The sequence below is a fragment of the Panthera onca genome, chromosome E1 (genome assembly GCF_046562875.1).
Source record: "Panthera onca isolate mPanOnc1 chromosome E1, mPanOnc1 haplotype 2, whole genome shotgun sequence".
Taxonomy (NCBI): Eukaryota; Metazoa; Chordata; class Mammalia; order Carnivora; family Felidae; genus Panthera; species Panthera onca.
Window position 1 is genome coordinate 12,747,844 of NC_138352.1, and position 17,338 is coordinate 12,765,181.

General features: G+C 60.9%; 1 protein-coding gene across 3 annotated transcripts in view; it reads right to left on the minus strand.

Annotated features, from left to right (window-relative positions):
* The window catches only part of DNAH17 (dynein axonemal heavy chain 17), a 103,805-nt gene that overhangs the window by 23,999 nt on the left and 62,468 nt on the right, over positions 1–17,338 (minus strand). For all 3 annotated transcript variants that reach the window (XM_078438076.2, XM_078438075.2, XM_078438077.2), the window contains 16 exons: positions 16,461–16,743; positions 16,192–16,365; positions 15,765–15,972; positions 14,353–14,518; positions 13,469–13,571; positions 12,642–12,789; positions 12,158–12,249; positions 11,351–11,512; positions 10,694–10,858; positions 10,287–10,478; positions 5,584–5,850; positions 4,407–4,568; positions 2,721–2,954; positions 2,217–2,381; positions 674–769; positions 302–519 (listed from right to left, as the gene is read on the minus strand). In XM_078438076.2, the coding sequence (XP_078294202.2) occupies positions 302–519; positions 674–769; positions 2,217–2,381; positions 2,721–2,954; positions 4,407–4,568; positions 5,584–5,850; positions 10,287–10,478; positions 10,694–10,858; positions 11,351–11,512; positions 12,158–12,249; positions 12,642–12,789; positions 13,469–13,571; positions 14,353–14,518; positions 15,765–15,972; positions 16,192–16,365; positions 16,461–16,743 (2,835 nt within the window). The remainder of the gene's footprint in view (positions 1–301; positions 520–673; positions 770–2,216; positions 2,382–2,720; positions 2,955–4,406; positions 4,569–5,583; positions 5,851–10,286; positions 10,479–10,693; positions 10,859–11,350; positions 11,513–12,157; positions 12,250–12,641; positions 12,790–13,468; positions 13,572–14,352; positions 14,519–15,764; positions 15,973–16,191; positions 16,366–16,460; positions 16,744–17,338) is intronic.

Here is a 17,338-nt window from a genome sequence, read left to right on the forward strand (position 1 = left end):
CCCTCCTGTGCGCTGTTGTGGCTTTTGAGCCACGGGCCTTTCCGCCTGCGCTGACTCCTTCCGGTGGGGAAGGAAGAGGGTGCTGAGGTGCCCCAGGACCCGGGTGCGGCCACGTTTCCCCAGGCCGCCCCCCGCCAGCTCTGGGGGCCCACCTTGCTGCACACAGCCTGAGGCCCTGCCCCACCCCGGCCGGCACAGCCTTCCCCTGGGAACAGGTCTCTGGCCGGGGCGGGCGGGAGGGGACCCGGGGGACCCTGGCACCACTGTGCTGAGCTGGGCGGTGCGGCCGAGCCTGACTCACTTAAACGCCTTCAGGCAGGCCTCGGGGATGTGCTCCTTGTCAAACTTCTTCAAGGAGTCCAGGAACGTGTCCACTTTGCCCATCATGATTTTGGCCGCTTTCCAGCTCTTGTCCTTGGGGATCTTGCCCCCCGGCGCGGTCAGGATCATGACGGCGGCCGTGACGTTGACCACGGCGTCCGGGGGTGACCCGAAGGACTTCAGCTCGGTCAGGTTGTTCTGAAGATGACAGATGGGGAGCACCTGAAAGGGGCCCGCAGGCCCTGGGACCACCCTGGGAAGCTTCCACAAGCCTGCGGCCGCTTGCACACGCACACCACGGCTTTCTCCTCCCCTCTGGCCGGTCCGTTTCTTGCTCCTTCCCTTCCCGCACCTTATTCAGCGTGTCGAGAGCTTCCTGCGCGGCCAGCAGGGCCGGCTCCGCCTTGGCCAGGTCCGTTTCACATGCCTTTTGTTTCTCTGTGACATTCTGGAAGGAAGCCACGCGGGAAAGATCAGCGCAGGGATTGGTGGGGGCTGCGTGTGAGAGTGTGTGTGTGGGTGTGGGTGTGTGTGGGTAGCCCTGGGCAGCAGCGAGAGCACGGACGGAAGTGAGGAGGGTGCTGTGCCCCGTGCTCCCCTTCATGCCCGGGAGGTCACTGGTCACCGCCTGGAGCCCGCCTTTCTCCTCTCCGCCCCTCTGCCCCTGCCCCTCAACAGGTTGGAATGAGCCATGGGGGTGGCGGACTTGGGGTTCTGGAATGGCCCCCGCTTCCGGGACCGACAGCGGTTAATGTCCGGCACCCGTCCCTCTCCAGCCCCTGCATCCAGAAACGGCCCCCGCGAGGGTGCTCCGGGGAGGAAGGCCCGGGTGCTATCCCCGGGTCAGCCTGCCCAGCCAGCCTTCCACGCCCGTTCCTGTGGTCGTGCCCCACGTTGTTCTTAAAGTCAGGGGCAGGATGCACTCTCCACGGGGTGCCTTGCAGAGAGACCCTCTCCTTTCTGTCCTTGTCCTCTGCACCCAGCAAAGCCCCCAGCCCCTACTGGCTCCTTCGTGATGGACACCACGCGGCTACTGGTCTCTGTGCTCGGCACCCAGAGACTCGGAGGGGTTCTTCCCGATCCGAGGAGCGAACGCACAGGTGCATGAACACGTTCTCACTTCCTTACGGGGAGGGCGAGCCAGACCTCCGAACTGTTCCAATTTGGAGAAATCACACACTGGCACTAAGAGACAGTAAGGCCTCAGAGCCAGTGGCGGGGGCTCCTCGTGGCCCAGGTCTCTTGGGGTGAAGGTGCTGCCTGGGCGGGCTAACCCGGGGGCACCACCCGGGGCTTCCTCCCCGGGGAGCACCCCTGACCCCGGGGTTGGTCATTAAGAGCCACACGTGGTATCAGACGGGCAGGTCACAGAGTTTGGGGTGTGGATGTGGGTCCTGACTGCCACTCCCTAGTTTTGAGACCCCGGGCACGTTGCTGACCACCCTGAGCCTCAGAGGGTTGTGGTTCTGCAGCTCCTGCCACCCCACCCGGCCCAGTGACCTCGGCACCTCTGGGGAGCTCCTGGCACAGGGTCTGAGGACCAGGGCCCCCATCCAAGGGCGGGGCGCTTCTCAAACCTTAATGTGCTCACAGGTCCCTGGCATCTTGTTAAAATGCAGACCTGATTCAGCAGAGCTGGGCCGGGGCCCGAGAACCTGCGTCTCTTACCAGCTCCTGGAAATGCCACCAAGGTGGCCTGGGGACAGACGGCACGGCTCCAAGAGGAGACGGCCCTCCTCTGAGCTGGGAGAGATGCCCCCTCAGGGGGCTTCCTGCAGGTCTGGGAGCCCTCCCGGCCTTTGCCTGGGCCCATGGGAGATACTGACCACTCAGGGGAGGCCTGGCCTGGCGTAGCCGTGAGCCACAGCCCACGGAGGCCCCGCGTGTCCGCACACCTTGTTGATGACCTCCACCTTGGCCTCCTCCTCGTCCGCAATGGCTTTCTCTTTGCTGACCTTCTCGGTTTCCACACCCACCACCTGGATCAGCTTGTCGGCATTCTCGTTTTTCTGCTTGAGCTCAGCCTCCTGAATCGCCAGCTTGGCTTTTAAGTCATCCACCTCGGGGAGGAGACGCCAAGAGACGGGTGAGCTTGGGCCCCGGGGCCACGACACAGAGCGGGAGGGGGTGCGGGGAGGCAGTAAGTGACAGGGTGGCCTCAGTGCAGGGCATCCTGGAACGGCCACGTCACGGACGCGCCAGACTGGACGCACGAATCCCGCCCGGGGATTCGCGAAGCACCCAACGTAACGTCAGCACTGCGAAAGCATTTTGAACCCGTTTTTGTTTTTGTTTTTGTTTTTAATATTAGAACCCACGTGTCCTTTCTGGCATGAGAACGGACGTTTCTCTAAGGCCGGAATCCCGTTCCTCCGACTCGGGGGAAGGTTCTTCCCTACCTGGGACGCTGTGCTCTGCAGTTTCATCAGGCCGTTCTCCAGCCTCTCGATCTTGGCCACCAGCTCCATTCTCTTCCTGGCCAGCAGGTTCTGGTAAAGCTTGATCTGCTCCAGGAAGGTTTTGGGGGTGGTGTAGTTGTAACGCCTCTCGGTGGCCAGGTACAGCCTGGACATCTCGTTGACCGTGGTGTGCACGTAGGCTATGAAGAGACTGATGGAAGCCTTGACATCTCCCTGCAAAGGCAAGATGGGCCGTTGGTTCCCTGTCCCCTGGCGGGAGCGACCCCACTCCGGTGGGGGCCCTGGAGGAGCCCCGGGAGGAGTGGGGGCCGTCAAGACAGCAATGCCTGTGCAGGCCGTCGTGGGCGCTTGGTGACATTGTACCAGCAGGGGTCTGGCTCAGTGCCAGGGACGCAGCATGGCTTGACTCCCGTGACCACCTCTCTGATTCACGTCCGCCCATGCCTGGGAGAGCGCAGGGCCCGACGGTATGTTTGAGTGACCTGGGCCATCCAGTAGGCATTTATTGTGCGAAGGGTCCTACGCTGGGTCCTGCTTCCCACGGCAGGGTCACAGCCACCACCGTCTGGGTCCACCCCATCTGCCTGGGCGCCTGGTCCCAGGAATTGTCCAAGCCATGCCAGCCGTGATTCAAGGTAATTTGGAAACGTGTTCCCCCTGACACATGCTGCTTCAGCATCTGCCCTGTGGCCCTCGCTGGTGCCAGCCGTGGGGGCCTTTCCCCGATCTTGGGGGGGGGGGGCTGGAAACCCCACATCTGTGCCCCGAGCAAAGTGTGGGAAGGGCCCATCCCAGAGTAGGTGCTCTAGCAATGACCAGCAGGAGATTTTACCCACCTTTCCCACCAGGCCCACGGTTAACTTCAGGTTCAGTACTTAGTAACTGAATATGTGTCCAAAATAAAACAAAACATGATAACCAAGTGTGACTTATCCTAGGGCTCCTCATTTCCCCCGCTGGCTGGGTCAGGGTTTAATGGCCATTTCTAGGCCAGCAGTTAGCTCAAACAGTGAACGTGGGCACCGTCTTTCGATGAAAGAAACGGCCTGCAAAAGACAAGCAGACTGACTTCCCCATCTCAGCCGTCCTGGCCTGTAGAGGAGAAGGGCCAGGGCACAGGGGAGGGGGCAGCCCTGGGCAGGGCTGTGCCGGAGCCCGAGACCAGAGTAAGTGTGGGCCTCTGTGCATGCTTACCAAGTAAACACGGGCTCCCCAGGCAGCCCTGATCAGGCACTACGTTTAAAGCCTGATCTGCTCAGTCTGTTTGTACCCCAGTGTCAACCCTCCTGCCCCAGCCCCGTGGGGCCGTGGCCTCAGGGGAGGGTACTCCAAGCTGGCAGAAACGAGAGTCTGGGGGCACAGCAATGCAGGACGTGAAAAACAACCAGAAACTTATCATCGTTTGCGATTTTGATCAATTTTGATATTCGTTCATTGTGAATTATTCGGCATTAATTTGCATGGTTAAAAGAACCACATTAAGACATCACCGATCTTGACTGCTTAAAGTTACTCCCTCCCTTCTCTTAAATTTTGCACCAAGGCGAGTCCTTACTTGCCTGGAGGCAGAGTGCGTGGGGTCCCCCTGTCCCACGCGGCAGACCCTCCCGGCTCTGTGAGCCCCAGTACAGGGGGCGGCAGAGGGGGCCGTGCCCAGTGACTCACCTGAATGCCCTCTGTTTCCTCGAGGAAGCGTGCACTCACGGACACCAGGGCATCTTCTGGCCACTCGTGGAACCAGCTGATGGCCGTGCAGTTGACAATGGCGGGGAATTTTCTTGCCCGCACACGCAGGACGGAGCCCACAGGAGAGAAACACAGGATCACCTAGAGGCGGGACACAGAGGGGCAGCTCATTGGTCACGGTGCTGCTGAGGCCAGAGCCTGCCAGTCCGGCAGAAAGTTCCTTCGGAAGGAAAGCTCTCTGTGTCGTCCGTTTCGGGTGTCCGCAGAGAGCACCCGGGGTTCCGGGTTTGCGTCACAACCGATAAATGCTCCACTGCACGCCTCTCGTGAGGGATGGAGAAGTGTGCAGGTAAGGCCCTCTGTCACGGCCGCCGCAAAGTGGGGGAGAGAAAGGCCGGATGAAGGACAGAGTGGGGAATGAGCATCCAGGCCGGGCAGATAAGGCCCAAGGACAGGGCCGGCCTCCTCCAGGCCTCCGAGAAGATGGCTAATCCCCAGGCAGTCCGGGACTCTCTGGGACCCCAGCTGTTCATAGGTGCTATGCAAACAGGCCCTGGGGTCCCTTTGGCTGGACCGGGAAAAGCCTCAGCCCTGCGGGCCCCTCCTCGTTCTCCTTCCACGGGGATCCTGGCCTGGCTCATTGGAAGTGGCCGTTCGACCGGAGAAAAGCCGGGCCGGGCACGGGGAGCATCCATCAGGGGCTCCTTCAGCCCCCAAACAATGTCTACTGGTCAGACTGTGTAACCCAGCAGGTTCTAGAAGAGCTACTGGGCTGAACCCTCCCAGAGGGCAGCACCATCTGGGTCAGGGGGGCAGCTGCCCCTTCTGGATGCTGACAGAAGGGAGAAAAGGACCCAAAGTGCCCTCAGTCCAGTGGGGTAGTTCAGCCCAGTTTCCCTAAGAAAGAACGTTGAAGGTCAAGGCCTACTTCCTCATCTATTTACACCCGTGTGTCATGGGGTAGAAAACGCTTCTCTTGGCCACGAGACACCTCCGTCGGCTCACGTCCACCGCGCAGCCCCACCGTCCTCTCCGACGGGCCTTCCTCGTGCGAAGGGGGAGCAGCCCCTCCACCCCCCACCCGACTCCGCACGGAGGAAAGGACCTGAGCCCCGTGCCGGGCCCCCCGGGATGCTGCAAAGACGCGAGCTCCCACCTTAAGCTGCCTGCGCACTTTGTCAATGAAGAACTTCCAGCATGTTTCCCGAGTGTCGTTCATGCCGACGGACTTCACTTGGGGTCGCATAGAGGAGATGATGTTCTCCAACTCGTCGTCCGTAAACAGCCCCGGTATCTCCCCCGAGGCCAGCAGGTCGTTGATCAGCACCAGAAACTGCTCTTCGGCCACCTGGGAGTCTGTCATCAGGAACACCGAGGGGACATTCTTCACAGCTGACTTTATGTACTGTGCACCCAGGTCAACCTGGACGCAAGGAGAACACGCCGAGGGTCGGTCACGGGGACGTTTGCTTGGAGGCGTCCCCCACAACCACCCGGGAGGGGACAACCGGGGATCAGCTTTGTGAGCAACGTGCGGGGTCTGTAGAAGGGGACCCAAAACCTTGGGCGGGAAGCCATGCTCGCAGCGCCCACGCGGGCAGAAGCAACCCAGGTGTCCGTCGGCCAACAAACGGACAAAGGTGGCCTCTCCATATGATGGATTATTGAGGCTTCGGCAGGAAAGACATCCTGACACCTGCTGCAACCCGGATGTGCCTGGGGGACGCGACTCCCGTCCGCAAACGACAAATACTGTAGGATTCCACTGGCAGGAGGCCCCTGGGGTGGTCAGGTTCATACAGACAGAACGTAGCGGGGTGGGCGCCAGGGGTGGGGACTTCGTGTTTCAGTTTGGGAAGACGGAGACGGGGGGTGGTGGTTATAAACCAGTGTGGGTGTGCTCAATGCCACTGACCTGTATGGTGACAACGGTAAATTTTGTGTTGTGCGCACAGTTTACTACCGAGAAAAGATAAAGGGGGGGGAGCCCTCAAATAGAGATCCCAAAGGAGGTCCTCAGTAAATGCACCGCGGGCTCAGGTCTGGAGCTCAGTGCCAGGAGGACACAGCTCAGAGCAATCCCTACACGGAGCGAAACGCCTGTCCCGTCCCTACTAGGATTTAAAGAAACAGCCACACGAAACGACTATGCTCATTCTGGAAGCATCCGTGAAGGAGACTAGTAAAAAGGAGAAAGAAAAAACGCACGTGTCAGAACGGTATGAATACCTTCCGTTTCTCGAAGAATGTGCCCCCTTACACGCGACAGATGTAAATGTCCGTTCGAAACGTCTGTCGTCCAGGTACTAATGCGAATTTGCAGGGTTTGATGACCTACTACGTGTAATGTCTAATTTTTCTCTGAGACCGATGGGCCCGTGTAATCGTTTCAAAGGCTTTAAAACGGGCCAGTTGGAGGCATCCCGTGTGGCTCAGTGCTGCCCTCCGGCAGCGGCCAGCCTCCCTGGCGTCTCTGTCCGGACAGAAACATTACCAAGGTCCTTAGCTGGAGGGGACGGCGGTGGAAAGCAAGCCCTAAGTTCCACGTGTTTGACAACTTAGCACGAAAACGAGGGGAGGTCCTGAGCTAGAAGAGGAGGGCCACACCGGTGGGGTTCGGGCAGGGGCAGGGGCAGGGGTGCAGGCTGGAGGAGCCTCAGAGCTAGGAGGAAGGCTCTCCTCGTCTTGCTGCCCCACTGAGCCTGTGGTTGGAGATGTGTCTAAATCCAGAGGCCTGAGCGTGCACGGCCCGGCTGTCACCCCAAGGGAGGTGGCGGAGGGCAGCGGGTCTGTGAGTGGGAAGGGAGCTTCTGGGGCGGGGGTGGGGTCGGCAGGATGCCGCGGAGGGCCCTTTCTTCCTGCAGGTGGGAGCCACTGGGTGCAAAGCTCTAAAGGTTCCCCAAATTCAGATTCCAAGTCTGGCCCGACTGGCTGAGGCGCGCAAAGCTAACTGTACGGCTGTCCAGGTCAGGGTGGAAGTTTCTGGAAAGACTGAAGGCCTAGGAATGGGGATAAGGGGCTCCTCCTGACCCAGCTGCTCCCCCTCCCGCCACGTCTGGGTCTGTGGCTCCTTCCCATCAGCCCACAGGTGCTCCGCTGCTCGGCCGGCCGGCTCTCTCCTCGGTGTCCCCAGGAGAGCCCGCGGGGCTGTCCCTCCTCTGGCGCGTCCCTGTCCTGCCCCGCCTTGGCTCTGCCCCGCCGTCTCAAAGCTTCACCCCTCTGACCCTGGCGGCCACACCTGCCCTCGTGCGGCCTCGGCCCTGCGTGTTCTCTCTTGCCCGTCCCTCACTCCCACCCTCTTAGGCTGCTGGTCCCGTCCTGGGGTCCCCGCCTCCCACCTCCCAGCACTTCCCAGCCCCCCAGCACGTCCTTCCTCTCCCTCAAATTCCTCAGATGCCCATGTATGCGGAGCGGCATCACGTAGGTTCCTCCCGGCTGCCCCCCGGGCCCCCAGCCCAGATCTGCCCCGGCCTCATTTGCGGCCTAGCGGAGGGCACCACCCTGCTGGGCGCCGCTCCGGGTGCAGACGTCACAGTCAGCTCCCAAAGCTCGGGTGCCTACGGGTCCCTTCCCCACTCGCCCCTCGTTGACAAGGAGGTCAGTGATCACCCGCGTCCAGGGGGAGTCTAGGGGTTGGCGTTGGTGGAGGGGAGCACACGCTCCCATCTCTGGCTGGGAGGCCCCCTAAGCTGCTTATTATCATCAGACCATGATAGCTGGGCCCTGACTCAACTTCCGGGGTTCCCCATCAGGTGCGTCCCTCCTCTCCGGGCTACGACTCAGGCTTTGGGGGAGCATCCCACAGGAATACAAACAGGGCAGCGCTGGGGCCCGGAGAGTGGGGAGCCCAGCGAGGCCCTGCCCCCCTACTCCCTCCTGTGCAGGCAGAGCCCTGGCGGGTGGGGGCACCCCTAGACTGCCCCTCAGGTCTCTCCCTTCCCGCTCCCTACACGGCCCGGTCCCAGCCCCTGTGGGGCACAAGGCTTTTCTGCACCTCCCCACCGCTCACCCCGCGGCACTCTCTGTGGTCCTCAAACCGCCCTCCATTTTGTTCTGGGACCTTCCCAGGTCTTGGTTCTCTCTGCTCAAACACTTGATGGCATCTCGTTTCCTGGGGACCACGTCCAGGATTCTCCACAGTGTCCCTCGGGGACAGTTCCTGACCCCTTTCCTGCCTCTAACCTCCAGCGGGCGTCCACAGCTTATGGTGCAGACCGTGTAACGACATCACATCACTAACGGCACAACACAAGCCCCGTCAGCCCACTTTGTCTCCTTCTTTACTTCTGAACACACAGCAGCTGCTCAATAAGTGATAGCGGACGGTTAGCACCAGCCGGCTCGCAGTGGGTGTTGAGGGCACAGTCCTCAGATCGCCTGTAAGAACGCTGTTCAGACTCAACACTCACAACTGGCCCTAAAGTGAAGTGCCAGGGACAAAATCCACACGGCGACAGACACTGGGATGCAATCGTAAAAATAAACCAGTATGTGGGGCGCCTGGGTGGCTCATTCGGTTAAGTGTCCGACTTCGGCTCAGGTCATGATCTCACGGGTCATGAGTTCAAGCCCTGCATTGGGCTCTGTGCTGATGGCTCAGAACCTGGAGCCTGCTTCCGATTCTGTGTCTCCCTCTCTCTCTGCCCCTCCTCTGCTCACACTCTGTCTCTCTCTCTCTTTCTCTCTCAAAAATAAGTAAACATTACAAAAAAGAAATAAACCAGTATAACTTGGTTGATAGATTAGAAACTTTTCAGCAGAGAAAACCCAGTGAGATGATACAGCTCAGAGGCGAGGGTCCTAAATGCCGTCAAGTGCACCCGGGAAATCAGAGTGAACTAACTTGACCGGCTAAGCTGCGAGCCGGTCCAGTCCAGGAGGCGGTGTAGCCCCCGTAGGAAGACCTTTCCCTTAACGCAAGGACCTAAAAATACATCGGCTAGTCCTTTGCTGGAAAGAGTAGAATCCCCTGGGGACAATGCCAAGGACAGAAGCCACATGCTTGTCCAGAGGTTGTGGTCCCTGGCAGAGCCCCCCTGGCAGAGCCGGCAGGGCTGAGAATTAGCACCCCGTCCCCACTGTTGTTCCAAGGGTCTCTGCCAGCGGACCACCTCCTCCCGCAGAGCATCCCAGGGTGCTGTGCCCCGGCAGGGCTCCAGGTCACCCCGCTAAAGCTGCCCACCAACGACCCTCAGGGTCCTCAGGGCCCCGTGCAGTGGGGAGGGTCCCCGCTGGGTCCGGCCTGCAGAAGCGGCCCCCCGGCACCAACGCAGAGAGAGATGCGCCCCCTGTAATGCGGTCGAATCAGTTTCAGTTCTAATCTGAAGCAGGACGCCGATTTGCTCTGGGCCACTCATGTCTGATGAGCACAGTTCCCCGGCCAGAGCAAACTTTCGGGAAAAAGAAATCAATGAAAAGCCTCCGCAGCACGTCTTGGTGATGGGAGACCTGTTGACACTAATGTTTATTTGATTAATTCAAAAAGCGGCCTGGCAGGATCCAAGTTCGTAGTCAGATACCGAGTAACCGCCCGGAATTATTTACTCTGGGGACCCGGGAACGACAAGAACAACTCGGCGACCAGGGGCAAGAACCGGGTCCCGCTGCTGCTGGGCTGACCCTACAGACTCCAGCCCGGCGGGGACAGGGACCCGCACGGCCTCTCCCCTGGGCCACAGGGGCACGGGCACTGGTGGAAGCACGTGTCCCGGCCCTTACTCCCTCCGACGAGGACCCTGCAGGGACATTCACTTTCTGTGTCCCGGGGGCCTCTTTTCGGACCGGCGCGTGGTCAGAGTTTCCCTGCCCCCCGCCTCCTCCCCTTCCGCAGGGGCGGCTCGTCAGAAAGCCACGTCTCACCTTGAGGTCTGGGATCCCATAGCCCTTCCTGAGGCTGATCTGGAACACGTCCAGCGCGCTGATGTAGGCGGCCAGGCGCGAGAGGCTCTGTTTCCCGCTGCCTCCCACGCCCACCAGCAGGGCGTTCCCACGGGGCGACTCCAAGATGCGGTTGATTTTGCAGACGTGAGCCACCGCGTCTTCGAACAGCACCTGCCGAGAACCGAGAGGCTTCTTGGCATCCCGGGGCGCGCGGATGCGGCTCCGTCCACGGCCCAGACCCTCCTGGGTGGGGGGGGCGGGTCCAGGCGGCCTTTGCCAAGAGTCACGCCACCCCAGGGCACCGCCGTGGTTCCCGGCGAGGCGGGACGGGGAAAGCGGGGTCCCGGCCCCTCGCCTGTGCTGTCAGCACGGCGCACGCCCCTCACCAAGTTCATGACCGCGTTGACTTCGTTGTAACTGTCGAGGACGTCCACCAGGAGCTTGTGTAGATGGGCCACGTTGGTTACCGCGAAGTATCTGGGCTCGCCGATCCCGTGAGAGAAGTGGCAGAAGATATTTGGCTTGGCGAAGAGAAGCTCTTCGCCGAGATCCTAGGAATAAGAGGTAAGACACTTCCGCGGTCCATCGTGGGCACGCAGCTCAACGCATCACGCTGCTTGCCGCAGCGGCCCCGGGACGCCGGGCCGAGTCTTCATGGGCCCAAACCGCTGCTGCTGGGGCCCTGCAAACCAGCGGGCAAAAACCTCCCCGGTAGGACGGTCCCATCTCCCATCACGTCAGGAGAAAGAAAAGAATCTTCCAAGAAAGCCTAGGACGTACGAGTAGAGCGCCATGAGCCAAGCAGGCCTTTCTCTACGCCAAGCGGACGGAGGGAGCTCATCACATCCCGACCTACTGAAGCGTCAGTCCTTCCCCCAGACACACACTCGCGTGACCGAGTCACTTCTGGGGACCCGGCGCGGTCCTTCGCACCCTCGCGTCGGGGCCCTTCCGAGAGGGCTCGCCTTATCGGCGGGCCCCAGGCACTCTGCCCTCCTAGGGCCTGTCGGGGCTCATCAGAGGGACTTGGTGGCTTGACTTACGTCAAAGAATTTCTTGGTGGAAGCCATCGTGACTCTGCGCAGCATGTCCTGGTCTTTCCCGTCCACCATCTTGTCGCCATACACCCTCTCGGCCTCATGCAGCCAGAGGCGGACTAGGTCGAGCGGTACCCTCAGGATCTCCGCTGTGGAGAATAAGAGCCCCTGCCCCAGGCACGGGACGGTCAGCATCGTCAGCTGCACTACGGAGGCCAGCCAGGTGCCGTACGTAGCCGACGCGAGAGAGTGGTCACTTTCCCAGGCGGTGATCTGCCAAGGCACGGATGGCCGAGGCCATGTGCTTCCCGGAGGCTGTGTCGCGGGCGGAGATGTGGGGGAATCCTCCTCCCACGACAGGGCCGATGCCTTCGTTCTCTAACGGGGTGGCTGGCGGAGAAGGGACAGACGAGTCTGGCCACGAGGGGGAACCAGACTCTCGAGGGCCACAGGGCGGGCAGTTACGGGCCGGGGATCCGCCGCAAGCCTGCCTGTGTCCGGTCCTGGCTCAGCCATTTGGCGACCGAGTGCCCCGGGCACGTCCGACAGGTTCTTACGGAGAGTCTAGCACGTTCCAGACCCCCTCTGGGGCTCCGGGATCACAGCCCAGATAGGCCCTGCTTGCATGGGGTCCACACTTCTAGGGGGAGATGGAACCAGGCAAGCAAAACAACAGGGTAGTGACACACGCAGCCCCATCATCATTGCTGTCATCAGTCCATAGGTCGCTTTGCTTTCTCTCCTGAGAGCAGCACAGGAGGAGAGCACCCACGGGTCAGGGACTTGGCCAGAAGAGGGCTAAGGGAGTAGTACCTGGAAAATACTGGAGAGGTCCCTCAGGTTGAAGACATAATGAAATTTAATGGCCGTGGGAAGAAACATTGCAGTGACTTTCTGATGCAGGGCTGTTACCGGAAAAAGATACATCGATTCTTAGGTGCTCTTAACGGCCTCAGGAAGGGCAGAGCTTAAGGTACAGCTTCGAAAGCAAATGGACTACGAGGTGGCGACAACTTGAGTAAGTTCTGCACGGCCGAAGAGGGAGGTTTGCTGCCCTACTGATGTGTAAATCACTCCTTGTACACTTGAATTTCCTACCCCCGCCCCCCCACCCCCCGCCCTCCCCTCAAGCCACTGGATTTCATCATACCTCCTGCTGCAACATAGCATCGTTTAAAAATATTGATTTTAAAAGTAGAAATAAAATATCTTCCAGGGGAGACTGCGAAGAAGCCATCAGCCCCGTGAAGCAGCAGGTTTTACTGACAGGAGGGGAGGGGATGAGCCGTCAGCTTACCCAGGGCCGAGGTCACCAGCTGGGTGCTCATCTTCTGAACCACCATGGGGACCGAGCGAAAGGCCAGGTGCTGGGCCAGGATCGTGTTGTAGATGGTGGTGAGGGCCTCCTGGCCCGGAAAGCTCACGGCAAACACACAAAAATGGCGCTGCCGGGAACAACCACAGATCCCCGTCAGGTGGCCCCGGGGGGACCAGCTGGTGGCCCGGGGTTCCTGCCTGCCTGGGGGCGCAGGCTCTGCCCCCGTCACCTAGTGTCTCGCGGGCATGGTCGGAACGGACGGTCTCCCTCCTTGGGCCTCGTATGTGGTAAGATCCCACGAAATCATAAGGATCCGCTCAGATCCTTCAGATCCCACGAAATCGTAAGGATCCGCTTAGATCCTTTAGAAGCGAGGTTCTGCCTGGATGGGGTTGCAGATGTTAGTATGGGAGATCCTGCTAAATCTGAGTTTCAGAGGGGCGCCTGGGGGGCTCAGTCGGTTCAGCGTCCGACTTCGGCTCAGGTCACGATCTCGCGGTCCGTGAGTTCGAGCCCCGCGTCGGGCTCTGGGCTGACTGCTCAGAGCCTGGAGGCTGCTTCCCATTCTGTGTCTCCCTCTCTCTCTGACCCTCCCCCGTTCACGCTCTGTCTCTCCCTGACTCAAAAATAAACAAACATTTAAAAAAAAAAAAACTTAAAAAAAATAATAGATAAATCTGAGTTTCAGGTAAATAACAAACAATTGTCCTGATGAGTAAGCGTGTCCCGAATACTGTACGGGATGTGCTTGTTCTGAGACCTCAACCCCATGGCGGCGGGACGAGCGGAGTTTGGCTTCTGCCCACCTGGAGCCTGGGGTCGATGGTGAAGGATCCGGAGGTGGGGTTCATGCAAGCCACGTACTGACAGTTGTGGATGTCCTTCAGTGTCAGCTTCTGTCTGTCGTACCTGCGCGAGGGAGACCCCCCCAAAGTCGTGCCACCGGCCCCCACCCCGCCCGCCATCATCTCTCGCGCGTGGTGACCAAAACCCCCCATGAGTGTCGCTTATATGTGAACGGGCCGATTTCACTTCCTGTCCTCAAGGAAAATCTGGAAACGAGAGGCGGCGGAGTGGCTTAGCGCGCAGGCACGAGCTTCCGCCCCAGCTCTGCCGTCCAGCAGCATCGGCCCCCCCCCCCCACCACCACCCAGGCAAGGCGGCCCAGCGCCCCGTGCCCTGCGCCAACACGGGGACTAAATGTGCTAACGCACGGAGACCCGACACAGGGCAGGTGTGCCCGGCCCGGGTCGTTCTAATCATGAACGATAATGACGACGACGATTCTCAGATAGGCTGGCCGTTTCCCTGACGAAACTTGCAGGGACTCGGATGAGCCGAAAGTTTGCATTTTTCACGTGCCTCTTACCTGTTGGGGTTCCCCGCGCACCCCCCCCCCTTATGCGTTTTTCTCCGCTGGGAGTCATTGCTTGTTGTTGGTTTTCAGGAATTCCTGGCACGCTCCGGATACCGATCCGCTGTCAGCCTCTGCGAGTCCTCGTCCCCGTTCTGCTAATGCCGGGTGGTGCTTGTGCCGTTACCGTGGGTGTCTTGTGAACGGGGGCCCGCGTGAGCCAGGGGCGGAGGGAGGCCGGGCTGTCCCGAGCCTCGCAGGAGGTGCACTCCTCTGGCCCGGTCTGCATCCCGGTCCTGGACCCTCCCCGCAGCCCCCGCCCCACCGCCCGCTTACCAGTGCCCGTGGTCCATGTGCTGTCGGATGAGCGTGTGGGGCGCCACGGTCCCGTACTTGTCCACCTCGGGCATGTTCATGTCGTCGATGAAGTAGATCAGCTTCTTGGTGCCTGGCGGACCGTAGTTCCTCCCGGATTTCTTCTCCAGCGGCTTCTCCAGAACCCCTGGAGAAGGGAGCCAGCCGGCTGCCACCATGCCTGCTACATCCTGGTGGGAGGTCCTACGGGGCCCCTGGTCCCCAGCACCAGGTGGTGTGGCCTGGGCAGTGGCCCTGGAGGGGGCCCTGAGGATGGGTGAGCTTCGACTCCATCACCCCCAGGAGCAAAGCCGGGAGACTTGGGCATCAAGGATCCAAGGAGCAGGCGGCAGGAGCCTTGCGCCTGGACAACCTTGGGGCCACCTCAGACTGGCTGTGGCAGGAGCTCCCGGTGGCATCTGCCCAGGAGCTCTGGGACGAGGGGTCCTGGCGACTACTCCCATCCCCCCTCCTCTGAGGACAGAGGCCAGTGGAGGGGGCGTGGCCGGAGAAGGGGACCCTGGCCAGTCCCTGGTCTTCAGTGAAAAGGGATAATGGGGACTGTGGCGGTAAGGGGCCAGCCACTGGGATGAGCGTGACTGGGGGCGTCCAGACAGGGCAGTGAGGACCCATTGTGGTCATTGAGCCCCCCCGCTATGCCCCTGCTCCTGCCCCCAGTCCCACTCTGCACCTCAACCTGGCCCTCTACTGTACCCCTTTCCCTGGCCTCACCCCTTCTCCTGGTCCCAGCCCCACCCTGCACCCCTGCACCCCTGCTCCTGTCCCACTTTGTATCTCAACTTGGCCCTCTACTGCATGCACCCCTCTCCCTGGCCTCACCTCTTCTCCTGGTCCCAGCCCCGCCCCGCACCCTAGCCCCTGGCCCCACCCCTCACCCCTGCACCTGGCCCCGTCCCACTTTGTACCTCAACCTGGCCCCCTATTATGCCCCTTTTCCTGGCCTCACCCTGCACCCCTTCTCCTGGCCCCAGCCCCACCCTGTACCCTGGCATACCCCTGGCCTCACCCTACACCTCAGCCTGGCCCTGGCCTCATCTTGCACCCATGTTCCTGCCCCTGGTCCCACCTGTAGTCCCGTTCCTGGCCCCAGCCCCATCCTGTACCCCTGGCTCCTGGCCTTAGCCTCACTCTGCACCCCAGACTGGCCTCAGCCTCACCTTGCACCCTTGTTCCTGCCCCCAGCCTCACCCTATACCCCTGCACCCCTGCTCCTGGCCCCGGCCCCACCCCACACCCACGCACCCCTGCTCCTGGCTCCGGCCCCACCCTGCACCCTAGCCTGCCCCCCGGCCCCACCCCACGCCCCTGCACCCCTGCTCCTGGCTCCGGCCCCACCCCGTACCCCCGCACCCCCGCTCTGGCCCCGGCCCCACCCTGCAACATGGCTGAGGTCGTGTAGAAGTTGAAGGGCACGGCCTGCACGAGGTAGTCGTCGGTGTTGAGGCTCTCCAGCTTGTCCCCCATCAGCACCGACTTGCCCGTGCCTGCGTTCCCCACCAGCATCACCGGCCACGACTTCTCCATGAGCAGATCCATGAAGTAGCGAATACGCGTGGTTTCTGTGGTGTGCACCAGAGAGGCCTGGGCCGGGACGGGGTGGGGGTGGGGGGGGGGGGGGAGTCGTGACCCTCAGACGTCCTGCACCTCTGATTTCCACCTCCCGGCGAACCTGCAGACCCAACGGTTTGCCAAGTCCCCGGGTTTACTGTTGAAAATCGCGTGTGTTCGGTGACCCGTCAAGAGGTGTGAGACGGGGCGCTGAGTCCCGCTCCCCAACTGTCACCACCCCGGGGCGGGCACCTGCAGCGGGACGTCGGGGTCCAGCTCAAAGGAGGGCACTTTCTCTGTCCACGGCAGGAACTTTTTCGTGTCGGGATCTACGTAGTAGTCGAAGATGGTTCCCTGCGAGGGGAACTTGATCGTCTTGAACTCGTTGACCCACCATTTGCTGAACTCGACTCGATAGTCCACAAGCTGTTGAAGAGCAAATCGGAGCCGAGGGCCCGGCTAGGGACGCCCAGAGGCCCCGCCTGGACGGCTGGCTCCCCGAGGGGGGGGTGGCCGCTCACCTGGTCCTGGAACATGGCCCCCCCGAAGGCCCAGAAACAGGCAAACACAAAGTAGAGCTCGTACAGCTCCTTGGGGGAGTCGGGCGGCACGCTCTTCTCTGTGAGGAGGCACTCCAGCAGGTACAGGATGGTCTGGATGACCGTGACCTCCGGTATGGGCGTGATCTTCTTAAACCCAAAACGCAACTTGTCCAAGCACGTGGGCAGGTACTTGTCAAAGAGGATCATGAGGTTGGCCTTTTCTGACTGCACCTTGCGCCTCTCAATCCAGCTACTCACTACCCTGGGGGAGACGGGGGGCACCGGGTGGTGGGGCCACCGTGGCGGGCCCGCGTGGCGTCCCTCCCCTTGGTGAACATCCCTGGCGCCTCTGAGTGACTCTGGCGCTCCTGCCTGGTGATGCGGCCGGACGCCGACCTTGAGAGGGTCTGACGGGGGCGGCGGGGCCGTGGGGGCGCGCTCTGCCTCTGGCATTCTAGCCATAGGGGGTCCTGTAGCCTAGAACGACTGGGAGCCATCTTTCCTACCCCAAATGAAGCCAATACTGATGGGGGCAGAGCTGGACATAGGGGAGGAGAAAGATTTCACATCGTCTGTGTGGAAAGGGGGAGGGGGATAGGAAGGGAAGGAGAGGAAGAGAGAGGAACAGGCGCCTCTCATTAGATCATCTGAGTTCCTGGATCCAGCCGTGCCTGAAGCACCGCTTGCTGAATTGAGCCAACCTTTTTTTTTTTTTTTTTTTTTTTTTGCTTTAGCTAGTTTGAGATGAATTTGTCACGTTCTACAGAGGCGTCCAAACTAACGCAATAGGCAACCACTGAGGACCCGTGTTGGACTGTCTGGTGTCCACCCGCTGCTGGCGTGGGTTGTTGAGAAGC